Source organism: Clarias gariepinus, chromosome 13 (genome assembly GCF_024256425.1).
Source record: "Clarias gariepinus isolate MV-2021 ecotype Netherlands chromosome 13, CGAR_prim_01v2, whole genome shotgun sequence".
NCBI lineage: Eukaryota > Metazoa > Chordata > Actinopteri > Siluriformes > Clariidae > Clarias > Clarias gariepinus.
This window is the reverse complement of record NC_071112.1, coordinates 2,667,583-2,692,770: the sequence shown is the minus strand read 5'-3', so window position 1 is coordinate 2,692,770 and position 25,188 is coordinate 2,667,583. Positions and strand designations below refer to the sequence as shown.

Sequence of the window (25,188 nt, the reverse complement as noted above, 5' to 3'; positions counted from 1 at the left end):
CACATACAATATACCGGGCTTTGGACATTTTATACATTCACTTACATACTAAAAATATTAAATATAATTTTAAATATTGGTATCTGGTGCATTGCAGTGTCAATCTTTTGTACGATACACGTGAGCTATTTGTATCTACGGAAATACATAACTCGAATGTTTGTTAGTTGGGGTCTGTACGGAAATTTGAGTTAAGAGCATTTACGCATTGTCACTTGTGTGCAGCGTACATTCCACGATGTCTGGAAACCAAGCATAAATGCAGCAGTGATAAAGCTTTCTTAGAAGTGCCAATCAATAATAATGGTGACAAAAGTGAAAATAATTGAGAGAATTGAGCGAGCTGAAAAGATGAATTTAACATTAATTGTTTAACCATCTGCACAATTTAAAAAAAATGAGATCATGGAACATTTAGTTGTATAGTGTGTATAGCGAATTGTGTTAGCATTCTATTACCTAAAAAATGTTTGTTGGACTTACGAACAAATTTGACTTACAAGCAAGTTCTCCAGAATGTAACTCGTTCATATGTTGGGGATTACTGTATACTAACTCACAAGTTATCTTTATGTAATCCCCACTGGATGTTTGTTGGATTTACGAACAAATTCGACTTACAAGCAAGCTCTCCAGAATGTACCTCGTTCATATGTTGGGGATTACTGTATACTAACTCACAAGTTATCTTTATGTCATCCCCACTGGATTTGCAAGACATGCTAGGCATCAAGGCATGGCTAATATCCTGGGTTAGTAGAGTTGCTAATCATCTGTGTTGGTTGTCAATCCCTTTTGTTTGTGGACCTGTTAATCTCTTGTGATGGTAGAGTTGCTGATCTCTTGAGTTGTTAATCTTTTCAATTTGTAGAGTTTGTAGAGGTCCTCTGGGTTGATAGAGTTGCTACCTCCTGGATTAGTGGAGTTTCTAGTCTTTTGTGTTGGTAGAGATGCTTAACTCCTACACTTTGTATCGTTGCTTATCTCCTGAGTCTGTAAAGTCTCTAGCCATGTCCAGGTATAAGCTAGCACTTTTGGGCAGTTGTTGAAAGTTGTTGGAAGTGATGGAAGATAAAACTGATCAATGCAATGTAAAATTTAATTGGAAATTGATATACAAATCGAAGTAGTCTGTTCTACTCCATTTCCTCTAAGCAGTCCTGATTTTTATCTGTCGCTCTTAGAGAGCATTAAGTCACAACATGAAGGGTACAGCTTGAGCTTATTTGGAGTAGCAAGGTCAGAGGCTATCGAGGCAAGTAGTTAAGCTAGAGCAAAGGTTGATTAAGTTTAAGACAAGAACTGCTTTGGGAGAATCAAGGAAGAAAAGAGGGCTGGAGAGAGGAAGCTAAGGTTACAAAGGAATTGTCTGTACTTAAAAACACCATACAGTACTCATAATTTGTTCTTACAGGTATAGCAAGTATGGACGAATAAATGATATATATTTTTTAAGTGGACAGTTATTTGCTCTCTTCCTATTTTTTTGTTAGTTTTTTTAAATTGTTGAATTGCAAAAAGGAATTCTTAAATGATGTCCTTCAAATGAGAATAAAAGTGACTTGTGTAGGTGGACGTTCCACCTATAATAAATAACCAGAGGGTTATCATCATCTGACATGAGTAGGGGGGAGGCGTTATGTCTTGTTCCTTCAAAAAAAAAACAAAAAAAAAACTGGAGGACGATGGAGGACTATGATGTGCTTATTAATAGGATGAGTACCAAAGATTATGTGATAATAAAAGTTAAAATACAGAAAGGACACAAAAGGTGATTTTCTTTTTCGTCGTCTTCTTTTGGAAATCATCAAAACTGCTTCTCACCAAGCCAGAGAAGTCTGAAAGAGAGAGAGAGAAATAGTTTTGGAAGTGTGGATGCATGTTCCTGTAAGTGCTTGGACATAAAATGAAAAGGACAAGAAGTGCAAGAACATGAGTGATGAGGTCTGCTTTGTTGACAGATGACTGGCAGATCCGAAGCCTTTTGGGAAAAGAGGTCACATTTTATGTGCGAATTTGCTAAGGAATATCGAAACGGTCTTTTCACCATATTAAAAGGAAAAAAATTGTGAACATCTTTATCAACATGGACATGTTGCAATGCTCGTATGTTAACATAGGCTCAAAGAAGTGTTCCTGTTAATTTCTTTTCTTTTTCTACGGAAAAAAAAAAAAAAACTCTACTGGTACTTAAATAAAATGCATTGCATTCATGCGTTATACACATACTAATTATCCATTTAGCCCTCCTTTCATGTAACCCTATTACTTTCCCTGTTCTTCTGGCAAGTACCTTTTTAAATATGAGCATATTCCGTGTTTGCTGTAAACATGTTAAATTGGAGCTCACTACGAATGCCTGAGTAACACGATACTGTTCCCATCCCTAATGATTCATGGACAATGCTTGCTGATTGTAACTCACCCATATTTTCATTAGCTCTCCTCCTCCTCGCCCTCCTCCTCCTTCTCACACATTCCCTAGAGAGAAAGCAATTGCGAGATTCCGAGGGGGGAAAGGCAGTATGTCTTCCTGCCCCTAATGGAGTTATTAACTTCTGTTGATGCAAACTAATCAGGTGTTATGTCCCAGTCTAGGGTTGGGCCGTACAGTATAGGATTGATTCAGAGTCCTGTTTTAAACTGTATGGAGGAGGTGGAATACAATGGTGTAAAGTCAGAAACAGTAACTTACATAAAAAAAAACGAGATTTATATTGCTTTACAAAAAGCACATGCAAATAGAGATACATTGGGTACATTACCTGTACCCAAAATTATCAACAAAAAAATACAGGGTATATACATCTGTATTTTAAAAGCAAGTTTACCTACCAAACAAAACACAAATATAAATAGCGGTACCTTACCTACCTCCCTAAACCAAAACCAATGAATAAATTCCCTCTTCCCCGAAATAAACGGCAGCCACACCCCTATTACTGAGGAGTGCACAAACATACAGTAAAATTCTATACAAAATATGTACAAAAAGCCAAGCAACAAACAACAATCAAAGTCAAAGGGAGGCAAAACCAGAATACACAATCCAATATTAAAAACATAAAAAATGTCAAAACCACAAAATCTCTCTTTCTCTCCACCACAACCAACACCTCGCCTACTAGTGATGAGTCGTTCGAACGTGAACTCAGAAGAATGAGTAGTCTCGGAGACTGTTTCGATCATTTTCTACTGGGCGCGCATACGCAAATTATCGCAAAACCTCCGTAGGTATTTCTGTACAGGAAACAGAATTGATCGATTCTTTCTCAATGACGCTTCCACTCCGAGTCGTCCATTTTTTGTCCCATAGATGCTATGCAGTGCAGTACACAGGAAACAGAATTGAACAGTTCTCAACGAATCTTCAAGTTCCGAGTCGTTTATTCCTTTGTCACATGACTTCCACAGACGCTATGCGGTGCAATAGATTCAAAAGATCGAACGACTCGGACTAGAAGATATAAGAGGTGAGCTACTCATTCTGTTTATTATATGTCCTTTTTTTACTGCATTGTAATATTTTGACAATTTAACTGGAACTATGGCCAACATTTTTGTATGTATACGTATTAGGGGGCTTTTTATTGTAAATGCAACATTTTATTTTGTATCTGATCAAAAGAATGAAATGAACTAAATCACTCAAAAAAAGATTTGTTTATACTGATGAACGAGATTCAAAGAACCGAGTCACTAAAATAATTTAAACTTCCCATCACTATCGCCTACACTATGAATTAGCAAATCCAGGTGATTGGAACAAAATACTGGGGAGGACTTTTACACATGGCACCTGGATTTGACGCCTCTGACCAACATGTTGCGGGTTGTAACACGGGTAGTATGTCTGCTGTGAAGGGGCTAGTTGCAGGACCTGTCCTTTTTTAAAAAATGATGGACTTTCTTTTTTTTCCCATTCAGTCCTGGATCCACTCCACTAATCTGGTTTTCACTGTGATTAAAGACTCTGACTGCAGTGTTATCTGGCCACAGATCTGTCACTGTTGGGGAATTGCCTGAAACCAAAGGTGCTTGTGCTTGAGGGGATTTTACTGATTTATGGAAGCGTTCCTTTTGTCCTAACTACAAAGCGACCACCTTCTGATCTCCGTTATTAAATTTATAGAGCTATTCCCCATCCAGCTTGTTTGGGCTGCTGTTGGCATGTATTTATTTCAGCCTGGTTATTAGTATTCTAATGGCATTACATCATACATACTAAACACACAGAGGACAAGTGTGTCAGAGGGCGAAATGTGCAACATCCCCTTTTACCTGTACCCAGATCATGGGTGCTTATTAATGAGTCAATGAGTCGATCTGTTATTCCTGATTTCTATTTAAACCTGCTCATAAGCATGCATCACTTAAATCATCCTAACCTCATCCCTCCATCTATACCATAATCATCTCTAGGTATCTAATATAAAGACATTTTATTGCATTCATTTTTATTCCTTGTTTTTTTTTTTAAACCTGCACCCAGGTCCATGCCCAGAGGATAAATTTACTGCTCACAGCTTGCTCTTCTATAACTCAATTGGGAGATCAATTGAAATTCGATAAGGGAAATATGCAAGACATGACAATTAACAACAGGAATTATCCTTGAGTCATGAGAAGAGTAACCTTGACTCAGATTTATTAAGGGCTCCTTTTTTTCTTCTATGTGAGTCTATATAATATATTCATAAGTTAAGGGTCCGCCCACGAGCAATCAGGAGATGAATACTCCCCTTCCTGGAAATAAATCCGTCATTTCAGTGGCAGTTTCTAACAGGTTCAGGTTGTGATTTTGATGTCCAATTGTGTTCGAGCAGTTGAAGGTGAAGGATTTTGCTTAAGGGCCCAACAGTGACAGCTTGGCAGGACCAGGGCACAAGGGCACAAACCAGGGACCTTCTGATCTAAAGTCCAACATCTTAACTACTGAACTACTCCCTACTGAACTTAAGGTTCCACTTCATCGCAGGGCACACACACACACACACACACACACACACACACACTTGTTTACACATTACGGGCAAGTTCGGAATGCAAATTAGCCAAATCTGCATGTTTTCGGACTATGGGAGGAAACTTGAGTACCGGGGGAAACACCCATAACTAACCATACAAAATGAGTACGTAATATATAGAATTTTTAAGAACAGTTTGTTTAAAAAAAATATAAGCTGAATTAAATCAGCTTGGAGCCATTAAAACAAAACACATGCACTTAAATATGCAGGTGTCAAAACTATCATTTGATCCTTTCCATGGCTTTCATCTGGGGAGGATTATAAGAAAATCTACATAAACATTAGTAATTAAATAATATAATAGTACTGTAATTTTATATGACTATGCACCATTGTCTCTTTTTCTCTCTCTATCTCTCTCTTTCTCTTCCTCACACACAAAAACACACACACACACAAATAATCAAATCACTATTATAGCATTAAAAAAAATCAATTTTTGACCCGTTTGCAACCAAGCATGTAAGTGAAGCCACAAAGTCTAATGAAAAAAAAAAAACCTTTACTTTAAATTGAGAATGAAACACAAATTGGGTAAAGAATGCGTCTTTTTATAATCATTAAAGCTGTCAGTCAATTGAACTGAATCCTTTGTGTTTTTAAAGACTGTTGGACTGTTCTTTTGGCCGTTGCGAAAATTTGAACAGCGAGAAAAATGACAAATTTGCGTGAGCTTGTGAGACCCGCGTTACAATATTGAGTTCTGATTGGCTAACTGCCCTTATTAGTTCATAGATGATCAGACATACACAGTTTTAATATTTCATTTTCATGATAAATTTCACATAATACACATTATTATTGATCTGATGGGGATGGTGGGGGGGTTTACAGAGGGGATGTTTTTTTTTTTTTTTTTTTTTCAACATCCCCCTGCATCCCCCCTCAAATCAAGCCCTGTGTATAATAATGTTTAATGTCTTTGTGTTATTAGCCTGGATGCTAGCTAACCACGTTTTTTTCACATTTGCTAACAATTTATTACATTTATTACCTTTTTATTACAGTTTCTTATAGCCTTGTGTGGGTATGTCTTATACGCACACACACATACACACACACACACACACACAATGTCAAAAGTAGACTTGTTACAATTAGACGGTTCCAGGTTAAATGAGAATTGCTAAAATCTTTCATAATCTTGTTGTATAAAGAGCGTAGACTAATCCCAGACACCTGATGCAGGGCAACAGAGCATTTCAAAATAAACCATATAAATGAAAACCTGTTACACTGCATCTCTAACCCAATTTTTTTCAGGTTTAAGGCAGGAGAGGCAGTCTCCATTTGGTGGTGTGGATCAATGTGGGGAACTTTGGCCTTACAATATGTGATCTCCATCATTATATAATCGTAGAGTTCCCTAAACGAGGTGGCATATTACCTATTGATTTCTCTCTGTCTACTGCACAGAAAAGAAAAAAAAAAACCTTACAGAATGAGTTTTTCTCTGGCTCTAGTAGTTGAACTGGAGGCTATATATAATGCAACATAGCGATTGGCCTTTTTGGTGCTGAGCTGTGCCATCTTTCAACACATTAAGTGCTGGCACTGGCAACAAAGCTTTTCCTCTTATGAATAGTAACATTTAGACACATTCCTACACTCTGTATGTGTTTAAACTTTCTTTTTCTTTTTCCAGTAATAGGTGCATTTATGTACAAAATGTATATCTTCTATTAAAGCTCTGTAAGGTTGTTTTATCGACCAGCGTACCTTATCTCACTATCTCACCAGAATGGAAGCCATAGTAAATAATAAATATACAAAAAGGCAGAATTATGTTTAGTTTATCAAACTTATTATATAGCATTCTTTCTTTTTTCTTTTTCAAACATAAGAAAAAAGAAAACGTTTAAGCCTAATCCATTAAGAGTTTTTGATAAACAAGTTTTTGGCTCTATTTTCCTTTATAGTATGTAATGTTTCGGAAATTATTTGACAGACAGGAGAACAATAGATATAACTATATTTAAAGATGGAATAAATGAACCTTATAGAAGACTAGAGCTCACATTTATTACTAAGCTTCGAACTGTTCCACCTGCGGAGTTTGACATTTGCTTTGGTGTGGTAAACATTTATTATTATTATTATATATATTTTTAACCTAAATCAGTTCAGAAACCAGCTACTGCGTGATGTGTTATGCGTATGCATACAATAAAAGAAGACAATAGTGATGACATCATATATATAACAGCGCGTCAAAGCAGTTTGTGTTTACTTTATGCTGTATCACACTCCGGCTTATGCAGAGGATTTGTCTTTCATACATGACTGCAAGTCTGTTACTAATGAGGTATCGGTTTATATCATAGTCTTGGGTTTTCTCTTATCGTGTAATCTTTTAAAACATTTAGTGTACAGAATGAAATCATTTAATAAAATTTTGAACCTAACAATACAACATGCATAGTCACTCATATCTAATCCCAGAGTTCTTAAAAATGAAATAATTACAAAACCAATATTTTTACAATTTTATTTTATTGCCACCTCATTTCCAGCTTGACCTATAACTTGTGACAGTTAATTTCTGCAAAAATACCACTTGAGCAAGTCCGAACTCGTTAAGATTTTATATATATATATATATATATATATATATATATATATATAGAAAGCTGACATTGGTACAATAATATTGGTACTAATATATATATATATATATATATATATATATATATATATATATATATATATATATATATATATAATGGCTTAATCAGACCCAATGAGTTGGAGTAAATGGTGTGCAATACTGCAGTTGCAAATTATTATTTTTCTATTTCCCCATTTCTCTCTCTCTCTTATTCACACACAAACACAAAAAAATTGTAATTATAGAATTGAAAAAAAATTTTGTTAAATATAAGCATCTGATAGGAGTGAAATTGAAATCTCTTGATCCATAGAATTCAAATTAAGCAGAAACTGAACAGATAATTCTCTGTGCAGAAACTCTATATCAAGTCACATTAATAACGCTAACCGCATTAGGTTGATAAATTACATCACAAAGCCTTTCTATTTCAGGATGTGACTGAAGTAATTCCATTTTTTCATTTGCCCTTGTTTATTGGGGAAGTGAAGACTGTGTTAGTGACTGATGATCCGATGTCATGACCGCTTTATATGACTTCACAAACTGTCCAGTGTTCATTAAACACAGTTCTAAAAAAATATTGTGTTTTATTGCAGTACACAGTACCAGACAAAAAATATTTGTCTCCTTTTGCAGCTCTAACTGATTCTAATCTTCTTGGAAGGCTGTCCACAAGATTTTGGAGTGTTTCTGCGGGAATTCTCGTCTATTTATTCTGTCGAGCGTTTATGAGGTCAGGCACTGATGTTGGACGAGAAGGCCTGGTGCGCAATCTTTAGTTCCAGTTCGTCCCAAAGGTGCAGAGGTGTTGGTCAGGGGTCTGTGTTCGGGCCGGTCGAGTTCTTCCACACTGAACATATCAAACCATGTCTTTATAGTCCTACTGTAGCTTAGTCATGTTCCATAGTCATGTTGGAATAGAAAGGTAATAAAAAGCATAGCATTGTCCAAGATGTCTTGGTACTGTATGCTGAAGCAGTCCATAAAGTACTGGTTCAGTAGTGAGAGACACCAGCAGCCTTAACAAAGCACTGAAATATTTCTTGTATTATAAAGAAGGTAACACGCACACAAAAATCTTACTGAACTTTTTGAAACTCTGGGAAGAAAACTCTGTCATTTTTAATGGATATGACCCTAGTCTGCTTCCTCCATCTTTTGTGACAGCACCCATCAATATCTCCTGAGACGTGGTAGTGTCTCTCCTGGAGGTTGTTTTTTTCCCTTTAGTTTCACTAAGAATGTTGGAATGGCACACTTTGGTTTGTTTTGATGCATCACTTTCAACAAAACCTTGACCCAAGCTAAAAACAAGCATTATCCTTATGTTTCTGTCTAAAAACAAAGCATCATTTAAATTTAGACTTCGCTAATACATTTGGTAATGTTAAAGTCACTGGTTTCGATGCTAAAATCAGGTTAAAGTCTGTGCAAAGTTCCCGAGTTTGTTTCTTCCAGGGTGCCCAGGCAGTTTTCCCCTCAATAAACCGAGTGTTCACGAAGACGGCTCCAAAAGGCCCGCAAACCCTGACTAGGATAGAGTAGTTACTGGGTAATAACCTTCAAAATAGTTGGTTATTCTTACCAAACTAGCTGAAGAATCAGATCTTATAAGACAAAACCACTATTAGCCATTACCGTCAACAATCTCCAGTCCTTATTTACAATCCCATTTATCTCAATAACAAGCTTATGCGCAGCCTTAATGGTAATGTGTGTATTGTTTGATTGAATTTGCGTTCCTGATTTATTCTCTTTATCATTTATTTCCCAGCAGGAACCCTAACATTGGATGGTTCACATGTTCACTGTCTAGACAGTGTTGTTTTCGAGAGTTAGAATGACGTTGAGATAACATTAAACAAGTCACTTTTTAACATCAAGACAACATCCAAACAATGAGTTTTTAATCTTTATTTAGCTTAATTGATTCTGCTTAATATTAATGCACATGTCATACAAATGCATACATACAGTAGTGCCTTAAGTTACTAACAATGTTTAAAATTCCGCTTTGATCCAACAGCATTCGGCACATTTTATCTCATGTCATGCTTCTTAGTGCCGTAAGGATAATTTTCTTTTGGGAATATTATCATGAGGTGGATCTAAGCTTCCACATTACTGTTGGTCAGTGTAGAGAACTCAGGCCATCAGTTTTGGTATTAATGTTATTTAGAAATAATTTTTTTTTTTTAACATTTGCTCACTCAACGCTAGCCCATTATGTCATGTCGTCAATATTGTCCTGATGTCATTTTATCATAGTTTGAAATTTAAGAAAAAGCAACAACACCGATACTGTCGCAACATCCATAACATCGCCACGATGTTTCGACAATATCTTTTTTATTTTGCCTAGATAATGAGTTTAGCAACATTTTGCCTCGCCAGTGGTTTTGCCCTTCTCTCCGCAAACTGCCCTTTAGTTAGGGCTATTAATTTATTAATTAATTTATTTATTTATACAAAAAATATTTACCTTCACATCTAACCTGTCAGTAGGATATAACATGAGGATAAAGATGGAATCAAGCGCAAAACATAATAGTGACATTAAGGATAATCCACAGATTTTGATCTGATACTCCTTTTAGTTAGACTCAAAGCTGGAACAATTCACTCCGGCAGCCTTTTGGAGAAAAAAAAAAAAGTAATTAAAATAAGTGACAAAGCTAATTTTATGACACAGCCTATGAATTCACTGACATTTGGGCAAATAACCGTTAAAGTTCTACCGTTGGCAACCTCTTGCGCCTGAAAGCAGGTTCCTATAAAAGCTGTCTCAGTGGACCGGAGTCTCACTCATCGCAGCACAAAGACTCTCAGGCAGCTTTTAAGGGCGACGACAATAAAAAGCTTCCTCACAACATGCTACTTTAGCTACAGGCACAGCCAGTGCTGTACGATCCATAGCGCTTTACAACCTGTCAGCTCGCATGACCACCAGCTGGATATACACCGGACATCTGTCTCACCCCAGGGGTGTGCTGGAAATGATGACTAAAACAGAGCGTTTTTCCTGATACCACAGCCTGTAATTGACTTGCATGTGAAAATCAAACACACCCATGACCATCGCAAAAAGAGTCACAGTTAGCATGACAATGATATTGATATGATAGAAGATTGGACGCTTATTAAAGGTAACAAATAATGTTTGAGACCAGAGTTTCTGTACTACAACATGGCAGACAAATTGTGCTCCAGTATAAATGACTTTTCTCATCATATTGGTGTTTGGTGGGGGCGGGGTGGGGGGGTTGGGGGGGGGGGGTTCTCACCAGGTTTGGTGGGTTCCCCAAATTGCCTGATGATGAGCTTATGTGATGAGTGGCTCTGTTCTGTTCTGGAGCGAACTTCCCCTGGATGTCCGTACAGCAAAGTCTTTGACAATCTTTAAACAACGACTCAAGATGTATCAAATGCCTAAATGTAAATCAGTGGTATAGAATATAAATGAATGAATGGATGAATGGATGAATGAATTGCTGTTTGGGGCATGGGCCATGTTTTTTAATGTGCTGAGAGTAGCAGGCATATTCTCATGCACAACCACATAACATTAAGCTGCTTTTCAACCTCAACCACTATACAAAGGGAAAGCCACTGGGTAATCTCAGCATCAAACAAATTTTTGGATATTTTTTGTGTTTGATTTGCTTAAGAGTCCAGAAAAACAATTTGTTGTTGCAGTCACACCAGCAGCTTTTGAAGGTAAAGGTCATATAGTTATACAATCACAGTATAATGGTTCTTTTCAGTGACTTTCAAATGAAAGGAGCCACACAACGTTGTGATCTACAGCTTCTGAGAAAAAGGTGGCAGAAACCGCACATTTTAGTCAACTTTAGAGCTCTACAGTAAGTCCCCTACATACAAACATTCGAGTTAAAAATCTTCGAAGATACGAACATGCATTCGTGCATGTTAAATCGCAGAAATTAGATCACATGTCCGGCATATACAGTATTGTCATGTGCATGACAAAAGTGAAAATAATTAAGAGAATAAAAAGATGGCAGACATTGCTTATTCTTTTACCATGAATCTTTTGCCATGATTCTAAAGAACACTGTACTGTTATCAGTGTTGGATGTAACGTGTTCCAAAGTAACGCGTTACTTGGATTACTTTTTTGATATAACGAGTATTCTAACGCATTAGGTCCACCATTTAACTAATCAGTTATTAAGTTATTTTTTTTTAAATGTAATCCGTTATTCAGACAAATTATGTTATCCGTGAGCCAGACAGCAGTCATTCCCAATCCATTGGTGCGTGTCTGTGTGTGAAAGTTGTCTTACAAGCCGCGCCCCGATAACTCGCCTCCCCTCTATAATTTCTGCTGTTATTTTCCTATCTCACCTATGCGGTTTGACTATGCGAGGACCGACGCGTGGAAAGATGGAACATAATTACAGCGCCAAATTCGCGGTAAATCATGATGAACCGTACTTACGGCCACCGCGCGAAACCGCGTACAGTAGGTGAGATAGGGGTATTAGTAGTTACCAGATTAAGGGCCAAACTTCACTAAGTGATGATGGTAGAATAATTATAAAGGTCTTGACTATAACAACATGCATAAGGTTTTCATTTTTGCAATAGAAACATACTCTGTAATAATACAATGATGCTGTAATGCTGTACAGCATGCTGTAATGCTGAAAATAATGCTGTAATGTACCTGATTACTTTTTAAAGACAATAATTTTGTAATGTAATTAGTTACTTTAAAAAGTAACATCCCCCAACACTGACTGTAATATACCTATTTATGGCCAGTTGTGTTTGTACCCCAGTATTAAGTTTGTTGGACTTACAAACAAATCAGACTTACGGACAATCTCTTAAAACAGAACTTGTTCATATGTAGGGGAATTACTGTACATATGGTTAAAATTGGCTAAAGAGCTCACCATGTTTCATTTAATTTTTTTTTCCTGGGTTTGAGACTCTTTGTATATTAAATTACATTTTGTCAGTTTGTCATTATATTTATTCATTAAGATATAATTATTACTATGACTTTTTTGGACCAGAGTATGCTACTGTACTGTATTGTATTCTTCGAATAAATTAATATTATTTTTTTCATATTTATTTTGTTTAATACAGAAAGTTAAAAATATTCTGAGAATCGAATTTGTGCAGCCTGGTGGTATAGTGTTTAGCACTGTGGCCTTGCACCGCCAGGATTGATTGAGGTTTCGATTCCCACCTCGGGTGCATGTTCTCCCCGTGCTTGGTGGGTTTCCTCCCACAATCCAAAGACATGCAGAGGAGGCTAATTGGCCTTTCCAAATTCCCTGTAGTGTGTGAGTGCATGTGTTCTGTAATGGACTGGCACCCCACCTTGTACCCTGAGTCTCCTGCGATCGGCCTCCCGCTTCACTCCGTGTAGGATAAGCGTAGGAGAACTGTGCCAATATGTACAGTACAGTAAGTTAAAACTTTGGCTTAGTATGTAGCCACTAAACAAACTGGAGATTAATCTGGAAAATATAAACAAGGCATTCAGTGGAAATTTTATAAATCCTTAGCACAGAATGACAAAGAAACCAAAAGGCAAAAATAACAAACAAAGAAAAAGGCTTTACTACAGTATGTCCCCTTTGGAATTTTATGAAGAGCCCATAAATGTCATAAAAAGCCCCAGTAGTTTGCTGAATAGATTAAAAGGTTTCTTGCAGATTTCAAAAGATTTCCCAAAGATTTTACAGTAGATGAACAGGGAGTAGATAACCTGTTAATTATTAAATAAATAAACAAACAAATAAAAAAAATAGAGCTGTTAATATTAATGCATTAACGCATGTGATTAATCTAGAAATTTCAATGCATTATTATTTTTTAACACAAATCAATCATGTTACCAAATTTGACCCTATTGGCTTCCCATAATCACAGAGCGGAAAATGGCACATTTAACGCATAACAATATGACTGAGGAAACATCACCAGGTGTGTTAAACGGCAAGTTTTATTGTAACAAGCTTGTAAATGGAAGTTTGGATAAAAACAAAGTTGTGTGCTTGAGCTACCATCAAGGGGAACTATTTTTACAAGAGTACAGTAAATGTAAGGTGTGCGAGTGGTGGCTCAGGCGGCTAAGGCTCTAGGTTGTTGAATTTCAGATCTAAGGATCAGGGGTTCGAGCTCTTGGATGTGGCTCATTGAGTTGCCACACCCCATACTAACCAGCCATTGCAATATTAAAATTGACTTGTATTATAAATGTGCAATGTGCACAGTCTATGACTGTGATTTTTTTTGTCAGCACTAATATATACATTTATACGTGCATACATACATACATACCTTTTTCCCTCCTTTGTCTATTTTACTCTGGAGACGCGACATTGGATCATTTGGGACCGGCACCTCATGCAGTGGCTTAATTGTGTGGTACGTCGGGATAAGGGCCTTGCACAAAGACCCACAAGTAATGGCCCTGCAGTGGTTGGAGCTCAAACCCTTGAACCTCAGATCAACAACACGAACCCTAAATCAATCAATAAATATTAATTTCTATTAAATCCAGTGTCAAAATTGTCTTATTAATAAACAATGCTAATCTCCTGTATTAAAAGCCTCAGTGGCCCGAAGATCTAACAGTATGACTTCACAAAGGATAAAACTCCTCTCTGTTGCAGTGAGTTATTGTCTCACCCAGATTCCCGGAGAATGTATAACACACAGCACTTGTGTTGCTAGTGCTGTCTCAGGGAACATTAGAGAGAGAAATGCTTTGAACATGATGTCCCATAGGCATTCAGCAAGTTGTTTGCTCTGATACTACATGACTATTTTATCTTAGCTCTTTTTTTTTGCTGCTGTTTCTCTGCTGTTCTTTCTTGTGCTTGACATGGCCTTTTGTTTCGGACATCACAGAGACAGATGGAGATCAAAGGTTCCTGGTATTAGCCACTGAATTGGGGAAGCAAACTAAATAAAAAGGTAGAAAAATTGAATCAAACAAACAGGTGTTGAGGACTCCCTGCTCAGAGAGATAAAGCACTGTAATGCGATGAGCTTAACGAGCATGACCACACAGCAGAACTTCTCTCGACTTGAAGACTAAAAGATTGTGCCTTTTGGAATGAATCTGATCTTCATACGTGTATGTGTGTATATGTTTTTACGTAAGTGCACGTTTTAAATAAATCACGTTTTAAATTTTTAACCCTCACGCAGATGTTGTAACTCATAGAAAGTAACGATCTGAGGTGTGTCTGGATTTAAAATTGCATTTAATCCTGTAGTAATTATATGAATAAAATTGTTCATCACAAAATATAATAATAAAAATCAAGGCTAAGTAAATAAATCACTGATGCCTTTATTTGGTGCTTCACAAGGTAAATAATTGATGTACAGCAAAAAACTTAAATAAATAATCAGATTTTTGAAAAAAAAATCAGTCTACAAAGTCTTTGACCTCATGGGATTGAAAACATTCATGTCATGTCATATTATAGAAACTAAGCAGTACAGTATATGTAATAAATATGTAATTATTCTATTAAAATAAATGTCATGTTATAAAGACTGAACGGAAATATTATCTTTTTTTATTCCTTAAAATTTTCATAAATCAAGTGTAAAGTAACAGTAACCTTCATTATAATAATAATAATAATAATAATAATAATAATAATAATAATATTATTATTATTATTATTATTATTATTATTATTATTATTATTATTATAATCATATCATTCATCTGTTTGTTTATAAAGTTTTTGATATGGTAACGTTTTCTGTTCCGAGAAGTATGTTATGCTTTATGTTCACTAAAAATAGAGTATGTTTTTGATAAGATTTAGGATAACATATTACACATAGTTTCCATATAAAAAGTCAAAGCCGGACTTGTACAGAATAACAGAACACGGTTCTGAGCGTAAAAACTCTCTTTATTTCTCGATATAATCCCCCGATACACTAATGCACTTATCCCAGTATTTCACTAGTGCTTGGACGCTATCAGAGTAAAAAGTTTTTTCAGAAGTGCCGGAGCCGTGATTGGACTGTCTGATTCACGTTTAAAACGCTGGCCTTCCAGAAACTCCTCCATTGGCCCAAACATGTGGAAATGGCTCGGAGCGAGGTCAGGACCGTACGGGGGATGTGGCAATAACGGCCAGCCGAGTTCCTGTAATGTGAAAGTAGTGTTGGTGAATGACCGTGTGTACAGTTCCCACAGGAAGGTTGCGTCTCTTCTGCAAACTGGTAATCAGGCGTTCCACCCACTGGACGTAGATCGTCATTCGAGGACGTACGGCTTTCTTTAAAACGTTTGCACCATTCAGATGTTTTACTGCGGCTATGAGTCTCATCACCGTACTGTGCTTGAAGTCTTCTGTAAATGTCAATGTACGCCTACATTCATGGGATAAATGTCAGTAAGTGCCGGTTTGACATGAACGACCCTGGGTGCTTCTCATCAAAATGTGATTTCATCACTTATCCAGAACTAAATTTAACCAATACTTATCTGAATTATGTAGAGTGAATTTGGTCATGTAACGTTGCATAAAAATGATCCAGCTATGCATAAAATCTTATAAGAGTGTAGGAGTGTGATTGGGGGTGGGGGGGGGCGGGGGGAATACAACCTAATTTAATTATGTGTGACACAATAGCTTAGCGGGTAACGGTGTAGTTTACAATGGAAGTGACCGTAGTGTGATCCTGACTTGACATTCACAATCAAATCATAAAAACGAATTAGTTATCCCTCATGTAAACTTGATACACTAACTTGAATTAAGTAAATTCAGTAAGGTTTTTGTTTTCAGTGTGTAAGAACAATAAAACACTTCATGCTGTTGTAGATAAATAATACCATTCAAGATGATAAATGGCGGCACAGTGGCGTAATGGTTTCCCCCGTGCTTGGTGCATTTCCTCCCACAGTGGAAGGACATGGCGATTAGGCTAATTGGCATTTCCAATAACACACTGTTGTATGTTTAAAGGAGTAGGTGAGTGTGTGTGCGTTGGGATGGATTCATACCCCATCTACAGTAGGTGTACCCCGCCTCGTGCCCCAAGTCCTCTGCCATAGGCCTCAGACGACCCTGTGGAGGATAAGAGGTATAGAGAGTGAGTGAGATGATAAAGTGATAAAGGCATCACACAACACCATCATTGATCATTTTTCTTCGTATTTCATCTTCGTCCTACCGCGGTTGTAAAAATTGGAAAAAATACAACGGTCCCCATCGGCCTCCGCGCTCCCCAGCTGGACTACAGAGGTTCTTAGATGGATGGATGGTTGGATTTTATCCATTATTTACCTAACATGCAGGAGTTTATCATATTTTCTTGTTGGCTTACAGATAAATATGTTAAATATTGTTTTCTGTGTTAAAAAATGCCATTATTTTTCCCTCTGTAAGGCTCTGACAAAACATGTTGTTACTCTTTTTAAAAAATCCAGCTTGCCTTGAAGTGTTTGTGTGCAAATTACTTTTAATGCAATGAAACCTTGTACATGGCTTGTTTTTTGTCTAGCCTGAGTGCTTTATCCCTTTCTCCAGGCAATGGCAAAGGCTTCTGAATGTTTCTAAAAAAAAAAAAAAAAAAAAAAAGAATGCAATTAATTTGTGCTTTTATTTGAAAAAACTTCACGGTTCGGGGTGTTTTTAGATATGTCTTTAGGTTCACTAGAGGGAGTTGTTTGTGTGTGGTTGTTAAGTCATGCTTTGGGCTTTAAATTTGTTCTTTCCCTTTCCTGACTGTTTCCCACCAAATGCAACCGTGGATTGGTAATAATATGCTATAATCTACAATTAAACATGGATAATAATACATTAAATGCAAATATACAGTAATATGCTTCTCATTACAATGGATGCTTCATTTCTTTGGGGGGAAAAATATACTTCATTTTTTACCTGTGGTTTCTGTGTAAAAATGCAATGCTTGCATTGCTGGCAGCATTTTTGGCATTCTGTCAAGTCAAAGCTTTGCGCTAATTAAATATGTAATGGTGCATGGGAATAAGAAGGTGTGCATTCCTGCTCTTGATCGAATATTTATTTATTTATGCTGTAACTATCAGACAGGACACAGAGTGTCTCGTAGCACTCGGCTGGACTGATTTGCATGTAAGTAATTTTCTTTCTACCTGATGATAAACTTGGATATAAAAAAATATCATCAGAATTTAAAGATGTTCTTTCAAGTAAGCATAGTTTAACACATGCAAATTCATGCTAATTCGCAGCAGTATAAAATAGATATAAATGCAAGGTTGTAGTGGTGGCTAAACAGCCTTTATGCCCTTCTTATTTAGTTAATAATAATTGTTGGTAAATTTATTTCTATAACAGCTTTTCAGCAGTTCGGCTTATTCATATTGTTTTGCCAGAACAAACCGTAGTGTATTCTATATTGCGCAGCATTTACTGTACTACTGTATACCTCTGCTATCTGCTATCAGTTAAAAACATTGATATACATTTGTGAACCGTGGAAATCCTGCCGATGCCAGCAAGAGACCTTGAACACAAAGTGAGAAAAAAAAAGAATAAACAACAAAAATAAATTGTCTTAAGAATACTAGCCAGATAGTGAGATGATTTATAGTGCTATTCAAATAGTTAACTTTTTTTTCACAATTAAATGCATTATGGATTATCTGTTATTTGGATGGTCTTTGATGAGAGACTTCAGCTGCTGTATGTTGACAGCGGTACCTGGGTAAATGAACTCAAACTTTGCAATAAAATTGCCCCGGCATGTGAAGCATTTTCGCCGGTCATGCGTACTTCTGGGGGCCGTTTAAAACTTGTTTGTGTTAGGGAAGAGCCAAACAGTGTTTCATATTTTTGGTGGTTTTTCTTTTGCATTTTGAGAAAGATTTAGCACACTTGGACTCAATAATGTTAGTAACGACGGTAGCAAGAAGAAAAGGGTGCCGCTTTCAGCAGCTGGTGCCAAAAGAAATTATAAATTAAGGTTAAGTAAGGATTAATGTCTATTTATTTTAGATTGCACTTCATTTACCTGTTTTAATAGTTTCTATATGCCAAAGTATGACTATTGTGTTGGATATTGGTTATATTGGTCATATCTTTTTGTTACTGGAACGGACTATCTGCATTTACATTATTTCTTATGGGACAATGCGTTTCACATTATAAAATTTTGTCTTAAGAACTAGCCTACGGACTGGATAAAAAATTTATATATTATTATATTAATATAATTTATATATATTATATGTTATATAATATTCCTTTCGTTTTGTTCTTAAATTTCAGCTTTAAAGAACAACTCCTTTTATTCTATTTTATTTATTCATTCATTTATTTATGTATTTATTTATTCTATTTTTACCCATATAACATGGTCTACTTGACCTTTTTAAGACTTGGGCTGGTGAGGTTAATGTTTGTTCTTTTTCCTAAGAAATTGCTTTCTGATGCCAAGATGGATAACACTAAATGGAGTTGCAGCCAGGTTATTATTGTAGGGCATCATCTTCATAATAATGTAAACAAACACAGGGCAATAACCACGATTCAATTAAAATAAAATAAAAACACTTAGCATTAGCTATTGTATATAGCTATTAGCATTCGCATTTACCAACTGCATAAGGTAACCAGGAAACTGAGCTTGTGACCAAAAATAAATTGCTCTCCCCATTTACAGTACATCATCACTCTTAAATACCCAGGCAAAGAAAATTACGGATAAACAGAGCTTAAATAATTCCACAAATAAATGACCTAAAGGACGGGAGAGAAACTCTGAAAGAACCCCCCCAATCGCCCCCTCTAAGGTACGGCTCAAGGCGTGGCTTGGTGAAAAACCTGGAAAGCCACTCCACCACCCCATGTTGGGTTCTCTAATGTCCAGGATGTGCCAGGATAGAGCAGAGTTTAAAAAAATAAGACTTAAGGTTGGTACAGGGGCTTTGACTGAGCTTGCATTGGGCTCTGGGCTAGAACTTGGCATGGCCATGGGTTTGGAACTTGGCATGCGTGTTAAGCTGGAATTTGGCATGGGCGCTGGTTTGGAACCTAGTCTGGGCATTAGACTTTAAATTGGTATGAACACTGGTTTACAGCTTGGCCTGGACACTGGTTTAAAACTTGGCACAGGCATTAGATTGGAAATTATAGATTGGAGTAAGTCATGGGCATTGGGTTGGAACTTGTCATGGGTGCTGGACTGGAACTTGCCACAGTAAATTAGTCTAAGCTTGGCAAAAGCACTAGGCCTGAACAGGAATGGCAGTTTCAAGTAGCCTGCTCACTGGGGGAAGCAGATGGTATCAAATGCTGACATCTGCAGCCCGGTGTTGTGCTTTCATTGGGGTGGGCCACTATGTCCAAATTGTAAGGGTTGTCAGGAGAGATGAGACTGAATATAGTTGCAGGTAAATCTTTATCGAAAGCCATCATATTTACAATAAAAACTAAAGAAATAATAAAAAAGGGCAATAACTGTGATAAATAACAGTAGCCACTAAGCTTAGAAATGGAAGTAGGCTTACAGAACCATGAGAGAAACTGTGACTTTATGTACTAGGACTAAATTGGTCACAAGTTCTAAGGTCTGGCTCTTTGGCTTGTAGAAATGTTGCTTAGTTGGTAATAAAAATATCATAAATATGCCACTTTTTCTATTTTCTGTAGTATGTCTGTATAGATTTAAAAATGAAATCAGTACACTGGAATTATTATTATTATTTTTTTATAAATGTATATGAAGTCTTCTACTATGGTTCCAGAAACAAAAGATCAATGGATGGATAAATGGATGATTGCCATCCTTAAATGTCAGTCCATCTGTTTATTCCAAATAATGCATTTCATATTTGATTGCATCCCTAAAAAACTACATGTTTACCCAGACAGGCCAGTTTAACAGAACTTTTGTACCCCTGCTCATTCATCCAATTATCCAATCAGCCAATCATGTGGAAGCAAAACAAAGCATACGATCATTGTCAAGAGATGCAGTTAATGTTTGTGAGATGCAGTGATTTTCAGTCTTTTTAACCATGGCATGTTGGTTAATGCCAGGTGGGTTGGTTTGTGCATTTCAAAATGTTCATGCACAACTATCTTTAGCATGGTGCAAAAATAAATAAATTAATTAATTAATAAAATATACAGAGCAGAACAAAATAAAACTAACTTAACAATAAGTCAGTAGTTCTCCAACTTCCAAGCCAGCGACCCCTAATTGAAGATCAACAAGATCTCGCGACCCCAACAACAACTAATAAACATAAAAAGCTGTTCACGAAATTTTGACTACATTTACTATACATCAAAATAATTTTGGCTTACATTTTAATGGGAAGGGTGTACTTGTTTTTTTTTGTTTGTTTGTTTGTTTGTTGAGCAATCATGTGTTTTGCCGGGCTACAGTACGTTGTCAACAGTAGAGCAAGTTAATCCATACTTTAGGAATTCTTCCTAATATTCTAGACGTTTCCTACTTTGGTCTGACGGGGTCTTGCTCTTATGCTTGGTCAATGTACATGGTTCCGATGACTCAGGCAAACTCTCCACAATTTCCTCAACATTTTTAGATTTGCGAATAACATATTTATCCATCTCGGCAGTTGCGATTTTCACGTGCAGTTGTGCGCTGTAGCAGTAACTAGTCAGCCAGTCGCTGCACAGTGACATCATATCTTTGAGTCGCAAATTAATTTTTATAAAACAATCAGTTTAAACACTTACACTTAATCAGTAATATTTTTACAAATCAGAAACAAATTCATCAGTTAAAATTATATTGCACCATAAAGTTGTGAATAATTATGGGCGTGGCTGATTGGAGTGACTGCTGCATTGCAGGTGTCAAACCACTAGCTGTCTGCTATGCATTACTTTAACTAACCAGCCAAGCCAATTGGAATTGTTGTAGATTTTTTTTAAGTGTGCCTTTATTTCATTTTTAACGTTTAAGGATCTGTCGCTAATTGCCCGCAGTGGCTAGTTTGTTCGCTATATAATAAGAGGACTTTTCTACAAGCTTTAATAGGGTCTTGTGTTTACAGCAAGAGGTGCTTTGTGCAGCCAGGATGTCAAGAGAATTGTGTAGCCTGTGGAACGTTCTGGAAGAATGCCCTAGAACAGACAGACACTCTGGAGTGTAATGGGAATTACGCTCGTAGGATTCAGGCTATAATGGGTTTCAGCTAAACTGTGCTCATGAGCATTTAGCGACAAGTAGGAATAAGGAGCAACTGCGGTGAAAGTGGAAAAACTCTTTTCGGTACAATTAAGGCTTCCTTTCTCTGGTCTCCTGGAGCAATTCAGACAGGATCCTAATTCAGTCATTTTTATAAAAGATCTCTAGATTTGGCTTTTTTTTGCCCCCCGTCCCACTGTATTAACCTACACCTGCACTTAAATTGGCAAAATATTTTTTTAACTTATTTGTGAAACCTGCGCTAAAGAAATTGGTGCATGAAATACTTTCATGGACACATTTTATTTGAATTTTTTTTTTTCTCCGGAAATATGGAACTATTCACATTTGTATTATCCTGATCTGCTGTTTCCGATCCACTCTGTGTACTACCTTGAAGGTAGTCTTGATTACTTTCCTTTTATGTGGTATTTCAGGCAGTTGAGTGTTCTCAGCTTTCTAGGATGGGTTTTCAGCTGCCTTTAATAGACTCCGCTTGGCGTGACACGGAAACACTCTGTTGTAGGATTAAAAAAAATCTTTTGACACTACACTAACAGTTCGAGTCATTCAGGGAACCCGCATCACTTTTGGAAATTTAAGATAAGTTGGCCAAAAGAAGCTGGCTAAATTTTAATGACATCTTACTGTAAACTTTATAATGCAGTATATACTGTAGTACCGTACACACTATATGAACAAAAGTATGTGGCCAAATCTGAAATGAAATTGTATCCAAACACACATAGACTTCAATATGGAGTCGTCTCCCCCCCCCCCCCCTTCCTTTTTCAGCTATAACAGCTTCTACTGTCTTCTTGATAGGCCGTCCACAAGATGTTGGAGTGTTTCTGTGTAAATTCATGTCCATTTATTCTGTAGAGTGTTTATGAGGTCAGACACTGATGCTGGCCTCCCTTCCAGTTCATCTTGAAGGTGCTCGATGGAGTTGAGGTCTCAGGGCTCTGTGTTCGGGCCGGTCGAGTTCTTCCACACTGAGCTTATCAAACCATGTCTTTATAGTCCTTGCTTTGAGCACGTTGAAATGGCCTTCAACAAACTGTTGGAAGCATATAGTAGAATTGTCCAAGATGCTGAAGCATTAAGATTGCCCTTCGCTGGGGTTAAGGTGCCTGATTGATTGAAACTCCGGAATTCAATAATTAAGTTTAGCCAAATACTTTTATCCACATAGTATATACTAATAGTGCTAAAATGTGGTGTCTATAGATTTTTGTCTTATTGCATTTCACCCAAATGGTATTAAATCCTTCCACGCTCTTCCTCATTCCTTATATGGCAATATTTCTTATACTGTAGTCCGTGCCTGGGCAGATATCAATGTAACTCCCTCTCTCTTTGTTTTCCGCAGTACTTAACTAGAGCACATTAATTACCTTCGTTCTTTGATGTAACAGATGCACATGACATGAAGTGTTTGGCTCTAATCTTATATTCTCCGTCTATGCTGTTAATAAACCAGACAGAACATTCAGGCACTACCAAAAGTGTGTGTGCATTTGTGTGTGTGTGTGTGTCCTGAATGGAAGACACGTCAAGCAATTAATCTCTACGTTTTAAATTTAACAGTGTATAAATAGTTTTTTTTTTTTTTTATCAGGATTATAAATAAGACCAACCTTTTTTTGCTCATATTTATGACCACGAAATCAAACGTTATTGGATTTTTACATTTAAAGAGGATAATACATACCGGACATAACAAAAAACAAAAGAACACGTATTATATTTTGCTTCATTGTAAGGGCGTAATTATTAAGCTTCTAATTTTCTAACAGCGTATTGCATTTCTGGATTGCTCTGAGGTTTCGCAAGTACTGGTATCTGATGATACCTTATAATTTTATGGGAGCGAAGTGTGATTTTGTCCCTCTTCACACCTAAGTGTAGAAATGTAGATTTTCCAGTCCATCTGCTAATATTTTTTTGAGAGAGAGAGAGAGAGAGAGAGAGATGGAGAGAGAGAGAGAGATGGAGAGAGAGAGAGGTTGGAGCAAACCAGAGTACCAGAAGGCTACCCATTGCACTTATAGTTGAATCCAGTTTGACTAAAGCAAAATATGGATGAAAGATGAAAATCTTTCAAATTTCAGAATAATAAAAGCTTATTTTCTGTTCTCAAAGAGGCAAAGCTGCAGTTCTGTAATGATTGAGATGACTCCCGATGGAAAAAAAAAAAGAAAAAGAGATACAGCCTACAGATACTGTTTGAGTACTGGAAATGGGGCATTGGGATATTTCTTGTCTCTGGTGATGATGTTTCTATTTCTCATCTCTTCAAAAGAAGGCCTTGCTGCCCTTTTGCCTATCTTCTTCTCCCCACTCTCTGTAAAAAGTTACTGATTGAAAGAGCTGAATATATTGGAGAGAGAGAGAGTTTGTAAATCAAAGCCCACAGAGAGAGCTTTGATTTCTCCTCCTTTCATTTCTTTCTTACAGTTTTTTTTTTTTTTTTTGGTGTTGTCATTTCTCCCCGAGTCATGTCTTTAACTCCGTTTGCAAATTTCAGTGTTTGAGCTCTAGGTATTTAGATTCATCGTCAGTAGTGGAGATCGAAGCGTTCTCATGAGATGCCTTCAGCAAACACATAGATCTTTTCAAATAACAAAGACAATCTGTTTTAAAAAAGTCTTTCATTAATAGATGCATTCATTTAACATTTTTGCCGTTCTATTTTTCAGGCCGCTTTGTTTTAGTGAATGGCTCCGCTGTGGGCGGACCGTGGGTCCTCAGTCCATGGCTTCGTTCTATCCATCGACCGTGTGGGATGGACGTGACTGTTTTTCTGCACCCCAGGCAAAAAGGCCACTACAAAGTGTGGCTCATTGAGAGAGACAAACCGCCGCTGGTTCTTCTGACCACCGAGACTCCACACATTACAGGGTGAGTTTCTTCTGTCCGTTGTCTTAAATCAGTTATGAGCGGAATTTACCATAAAAGTCAGCGATGGCTTATTCAGTGCACTTGCCCTCTGTTTTAAATGTTAAGTTGTGGTTTTTGAAGGACTGTTGACCTTTAGCGGATGGCGTTTTAAGCTTTCTATTTAATAGCTGACTAACTGTTCCGCGGGTTAAATCCCAAATAGCATAAAAAATGGAAAACTAGTGCATTTATGTAAGCAACTTATGTTTAGTACACAATCGATCGTTCCTCAGACCAGGTACTTCCCTTGACGAGGTTTTAGAGAGGGATTTGGGATTCAGCCTTATGTTAGAAGCTAGTTAGTGTTGTACCACTTGTCGGCCACTGGCGTTTCGAAACGACTAAGACCACACGAAGCCGGTGCGTTCCCTATCCGATCATTTTTTTTTCGTGAACACGGCGTCGTCTCAAGAAATATCTGCGTAC

The 25,188-nt window shown here is 37.0% G+C and overlaps 1 protein-coding gene across 1 annotated transcript in view; it reads left to right on the top strand.

The window, feature by feature from the left end:
• alk (ALK receptor tyrosine kinase) overlaps positions 1–25,188 on the top strand; it is a 512,699-nt gene that overhangs the window by 303,984 nt on the left and 183,527 nt on the right. Inside the window, exon 4 of the mRNA XM_053509911.1 lies at positions 24,522–24,723. Coding sequence (XP_053365886.1) covers positions 24,522–24,723 — 202 coding nt within the window. The remainder of the gene's footprint in view (positions 1–24,521; positions 24,724–25,188) is intronic.